Source organism: Myxocyprinus asiaticus, chromosome 38 (genome assembly GCF_019703515.2).
Source record: "Myxocyprinus asiaticus isolate MX2 ecotype Aquarium Trade chromosome 38, UBuf_Myxa_2, whole genome shotgun sequence".
Classification (NCBI taxonomy): Eukaryota; Metazoa; Chordata; class Actinopteri; order Cypriniformes; family Catostomidae; genus Myxocyprinus; species Myxocyprinus asiaticus.
In genome coordinates this window covers 16,777,505-16,782,996 of record NC_059381.1, presented here as the reverse complement: position 1 = coordinate 16,782,996, position 5,492 = coordinate 16,777,505, and the positions used below count along the sequence as shown (strand labels likewise).

General features: G+C 39.8%; 1 protein-coding gene across 2 annotated transcripts; it reads left to right on the top strand.

The window, feature by feature from the left end:
* Window positions 1–5,128, top strand: LOC127428740 (putative tRNA (cytidine(32)/guanosine(34)-2'-O)-methyltransferase). 2 transcript variants are annotated; one of them, XM_051677322.1, is made up of 11 exons: window positions 1–59; window positions 357–506; window positions 724–793; window positions 1,018–1,117; window positions 1,987–2,065; window positions 2,213–2,265; window positions 3,753–3,806; window positions 3,968–4,070; window positions 4,202–4,285; window positions 4,497–4,600; window positions 4,710–5,128. In XM_051677322.1, exons 2-11 carry the CDS (start codon window positions 386–388, stop codon window positions 4,887–4,889), a joined length of 948 nt encoding a protein of 315 aa, XP_051533282.1. In that variant the 5' UTR covers window positions 1–59; window positions 357–385; the 3' UTR covers window positions 4,890–5,128. The 2 variants fall into 2 exon arrangements, with proteins under 2 accessions (XP_051533282.1, XP_051533280.1); XM_051677320.1 differs by having other exon boundaries at window positions 3,732–3,806.
* The last annotated feature ends 364 nt before the right edge of the window (window positions 5,129–5,492 follow it).

Here is a 5,492-nt window from a genome sequence, read left to right as displayed (position 1 = left end):
CTGCAACCCAGTATGAAGAAGACGTATCACGTTGCAGAGAAAACATTGACAGCACTCAGGTAGCACTCATTTAGATTACTTTAGTCCTATGTAAGTACGTTTCATGAAATTAAAATTTCTTAAACGTCCATAATTGGTTAATGAACATGGTTATGGGCATTTCGCTACGTTAAAAAAGCAAATATCATAGCTGCCACAGCTAAAGCTGACATATTGGTTCTCTTGATAGCTTCTCTGTAAACTTTAAAGACACAAGTTTGTTCTGCTGTGTGGTGACTAATGTCAATACTGTCAGAGTGGAGTGATTTAAATTGAATTTGCTGTTTTACGTGTAAATTAAGTCATTATCTGTACAGATTAAGTGAATCGAGGCTTAAGGGACACAATGGGGCGCTCTTCTAAAGACAAACGAGACATTTACTACAGACTGGCGAAAGAGGAGGGCTGGAGAGCGAGGAGTGCCTTCAAACTTCTCCAACTGGACGAGGAGTTCAATCTTTTTAAAGGTAAGATAAACATTTTGCTAAGATCTGAATGGGATATTAGATGAGTCATTGGCTGTATCTTAAAACCTTGTGAGCTGACTAGTTCAGTAATTAGATTATTTATGTATTGGTGTGAGCCTAGAATATTACGTATAGGATTTGAAAAAAGAAATAGATATGTAATGTTTAATCAAAACAGGCTGTTGTTTTGATATTACTGCGGATGGTCTATCTGCAGGTGTGAGTCGTGCTGTGGACCTGTGTGCAGCACCTGGCAGCTGGAGCCAAGTCCTAAGCCGTAAACTGCGGTGAGTTACTTGTCTCCTCTCAGCTGCCAGTTGTGATATGATGTGCTATGCCCACTTTCATATGCTCCGAGTCCAAAATGTACGTGAGCTGTACTGTAATATAATGAATAAACAGTAAGAGGTGTTGGAAACCAATCAGTGGAATATTATATCGATTTTAATGGAAAACTCTCTTGGTTGGTGGAAATACTCAGGCCTTAATGTGTGTCTCTTTTGTGTTGCAGTGGAAAGGATAAGACTGAGGAGGTGAAAATTGTCTCAGTTGACCTACAAGCCATGGCCCCTTTGCCAGGTGTCACACAGATTCAGGGAGACATTACTAAGGTATAGTATTAGTTTTGGTTTTGGTATGGTCGAAATTAAGTCGCCCAGCTGCTTCGTTGGCATGTTAAACGTATTTGAATTTGCATATGGACATTAAAGGGATAGTTCACCCAATAATTAAAATTCTCCTATCAATTACTTGTCCTCATGCCATCCAAGATGTATATGACTTCTTTATTCTGCAGAACACAAACGGAGATTTTTGGAAGTATATCTCAGCTCTGTAGGTTCATACAATGCAAGTGAATGGCGATCAGGCCTTTAAAGGTCCAAAAAGGTGATAAAGGCAGCATAAATGTAATCCATATGACTCCAGTGGTTCAATCCATGTCTTCTGAATCCAGTTGGTGTGGGGTGAGAACAGACCAAAATTTTACTCCTTTTTCACTGCATATCTTGCCATTGCAGTCTCTAGGCACAGTCATGATTATAAGCTCAATTACACTTCCTCGTGCTTGACTCGTGCGCAGAGCGCTAGATGTTGCTATAGGAAGTGTAATCGAGCTTGAAATCATGATCGTTAAGGAGACTGCTGATGTCAAGATTTGTTGTAAAGAAAAAAAAAGTAACATTTTTATCCGTTCTCATTCAGAACCGACTGGATCACTTTAGAAGACATGGATTAAACCACTGGAGTCGTATGGCTTACGTTTATGATGCCTTTATGTGATTTTTGGAGCTTCAGAATTTGGATCACCATTCACTTGCATTGTATTAACCTACAGAGCTGAAATATTCCTCCAAAAATCTTTGTTTGTGTTTTGCAGAAGAGAGAAAGTCATACACATCTGAGATGGCATGGTTGAACTATCCCTGCTGTAAGAAAACAGCTTTTCCGCGAACTGACTACATATATGTTTGTGTTGCAGATTTCCACAGCACAAGAGATTATCCGACACTTTGAAGGGCAGTCGGCAGACTTGGTTGTGTGTGATGGCGCCCCTGATGGTCAGATATAAACAAATTTTTTATATGTTTAACATGATGGTCCCTCCCAAGCTATCTGTGATTTGAGTCTTTAAAAAAAAAATCAAAGTCTTGAACTGAATATATTTTAGTCTGTTTCTCATAGTCTGCTGTTTTTTATATTCATAGTTACAGGGCTTCATGATGTAGATGAGTACATTCAGGCACAGCTCCTGCTAGCAGTATGTATCACCTATTTAAATTATAATATTAACAGTCAAAAGAGGGTTATATTTAGTTGTATAAGTTAAGTGTGATTACGGGAATAGTTCACCCAAAAATGACTCTCATCATTTACTCTCCGTTATAAACTCAAATGACTTTCTGTCTTCTGTGAAACACAGAGATTCCTTTTTTAATTTTATTTTATCCCCTTTTATCCCAATATGGAATGCCAAATTCCCACTACTTAGTAGGTCCTCGTGGTGGCTTGGTTACTCATCTCAATCCGGGTGACGGAGGACAAGTCTCAGTTGCCTCCACATCTCAGACAGTCAATCCATGCATCTTATCACGTGGCTCATTGTGCATGACACCGCGGAGACTCCCAGCATGTGGAGACTCATGCTACTCTCCGCGATCCACGCACAACTTACCACGCGCCCCATTGAGAGCGAGAACCACTAATCGACCACGAGGAGGTTATCCCATGTAACTCTACCCTCCCTTGCAACCAGGCCTATTTGGTTGCTTGGGAGACCTGGCTGGAGTCACTCAGCATGCCCTGGATTCGAACTTGCGACTCCAAGGGTGGTATTCAGAGTCAATACTCGCTGAGCTACCCAGACCCCGAAACACAAAGATTTCTGAAGGATATATGATGTGTTTGTCCATACAATGCAAATCAAATGGGTCCAAAACTGTCAAGATCCAAAAAGGACATTAAAGGCCAAAGTATATTGTATGTGTAGCTGATCGCTCTGCACACAGAATGCGTGATGCAAATTTCGTCATCAGCACAGTCTGCGCGGACTGTCCACGTGCGGCCCAGATTTTCTCGACACGAGGATAGTCCTCGTCTGTTGACTGTACTAAAAGAGTATCACAATGCAGTCCTATTGTGCATGCTTACCTATTTGCTCGCGGTCAAAAGAGTATACTTTGAAAGGCAACGCGGTCAACCAGGTGCGATCCAATCCAGAACACAGGAAACCCCAAGTATACCCGGGCCTTAAGGAATCATAAAGGTAATCGGGGACTCGAGTGGTTTAATCCATGTCCTCTAAAGTGATACAGTCAGTTTTGGGTGATAAAAAGACCAAAATGTAACTTTTTCACTATAAATCTTGACATTTGCAGTCTCCTTGGCAAGATGAGAGAAGCTTGATAACACTTCCTAGTGCTTGACACACTTAAAGTTTTGGACCCCATTGACTTACATTGTATGGCCATATAAACACATCATACATCTATCAAAATATGTTCATTTGTGTTCTGCAGAAGAGAGAAAGTCATACAAGTTTGAGATGCCATATGGGTGAGAAAATGATGAGAGAATGATCATTTTTGGGTGAACTATTCCTTTAATATAATTTGTTTACTTTTATTATTGTTTGTTTTAGTTACTTTTCCAGTATTTGCAGTAAGATTTTGGATTACCATATAATTGCTAGCCTTTTGATCTCAGTAGAGTAGTAAAGTTTGTAAGGTTTTGTTTTCATATTCACAGGCTCTCAATATTACTACACATGTTCTCAAACCAGGGGGCAAATTTGTTGCAAAAGTAAGCCCATTATCATTAATTCATTTGTTAAAAGGCTTTCTTGTCATTGACATTGTTGATTATGACTATGACATACCAAGAGATCTCTTAAGCTTCAGACAATAATGAATGTTTACTTCAAACTTCACTGAAATTCCATGTCTTGCTTGGCTTCTGTATAGATATTTAGGGGAAAAGATGTGACCCTGCTGTACTCCCAGCTCAAGATCTTCTTCAGTACTGTTACTTGCGCCAAACCACGCAGCAGTCGCAATTCAAGCATTGGTGTGTGCACTGACCACAAAACAATTCCAGCTTTTGAATTATTTGTTGTTAAACTTCAGTGAGCAAAAGATAATATAAACCTGTCCTGTATCCCACTTGAATTTGTGTTGTTGTGTGTTTCTGTCCTGCAGAGGCTTTTGTAGTGTGTCAGAATTACTCTCCACCTGAGGGTTATGTCCCCAACATGTCTAACCCACTACTGGATCACTCTTATGGTAATTTGTGGAAGTGCAAAAAAATAGTGTTTGCAAAATGTGTTGTGTGGAGCCATTTGTTTTTAGAGTGTCTGTTGGATTTATTTATTGCTGTGCAAGATGCAAAGTTTATCCTCTAACGTACCCTGTACCTGTTTCACACATTACTCTCTTTTGAGCACTTGTTATAAATGGCTACAAAATGCATTCTCTTCTGTATTTTTCCTCCCAGATGTAGACTTTAACCAGTTAGAGGGACCAAACAGGATAATCGTTCCCTTCCTTGCTTGTGGAGATCTCAGTGCATTTGATTCAGACAGGACCTACCCACTTCAGGTGCTGATCTGCTTCTTTAAAATCATCAGACATGTGTGTCCAGGAATTTTATCGCTCAACCGTAGTGTAATGTCAGCCTTATGTATGTTTTTGTTTCATTCTCCAACAGCTTGATTCCAATAAAGAGTATCAGTACTTATTACCCACCCAACCTCCGATTCGGCCCCCCTACCAGCAAGCCTGTCAGCTCCGCAAAAATAACCTGTTAGCCAAAGAGGACTCAGCCTCTGGCACGCTAGATGATGCCCTGTCTAACTTAGACCTCAACAGCAGTCAAGACAATAACTGATGGACATTTGATGTGTACAGCTTTAATGCTTTTATGTTTAAATCTATCCATTGTTTTATTGTGGTTGGCCAGTGTTTATTTTTAGAGTTTTACCTGGTTGCTTGTAATTCATTAACCTTTTATGTATTTAATAAATCAGTTTTTTTATTTATTACACTTCTTAGAATTATCAAGGATTCTCCTTTGTGAATGTTACTTAGTAAGATGATCTCAGGTAAATAAATAAATAATGCTCCTCAGTTAGTGTTACAGTAACTACGAAGTACATTTCTGCAAGTATCCTGAATGTACCTGTGCATGAAACAATGTTTTCCTGTTCACGTCACTGCAGAATGTCGGGGCTGTTTAATAAAGTTGGTTTCATAGGCCTATATACAATGTGATTTCACCAAGCTTCGGCATGGAGCCTTTAAGGCGTCCACATAGGCCTGCACATGTATATGCTAATAGATAAGTCTGTGTCGCATTTAAATGGGTTCCGCGACTCGCTCTGTTTACACTACTGGACAGATAGGCCAAAATGGTATTTGGATAGGTGCCGGTGTCCTGAAAATATATCCTCAGAATGTGCTACCAATGCTATATTGGCATAGTTTTAGGGTT

Coding starts and splice junctions, on each gene's coding strand:
- LOC127428740 (XM_051677320.1), top strand. CDS start 386: ATGGGGCGCTCTTCTAAAGACAAACGAGACATTTACTACAGACTGGCG. Junction 1,118..1,986: donor TTCAGGGAGACATTACTAAG/GTATAGTATTAG, acceptor TTTGTGTTGCAG/ATTTCCACAGCACAAGAGAT. Junction 3,807..3,967: donor GGGGCAAATTTGTTGCAAAA/GTAAGCCCATTA, acceptor GCTTCTGTATAG/ATATTTAGGGGAAAAGATGT.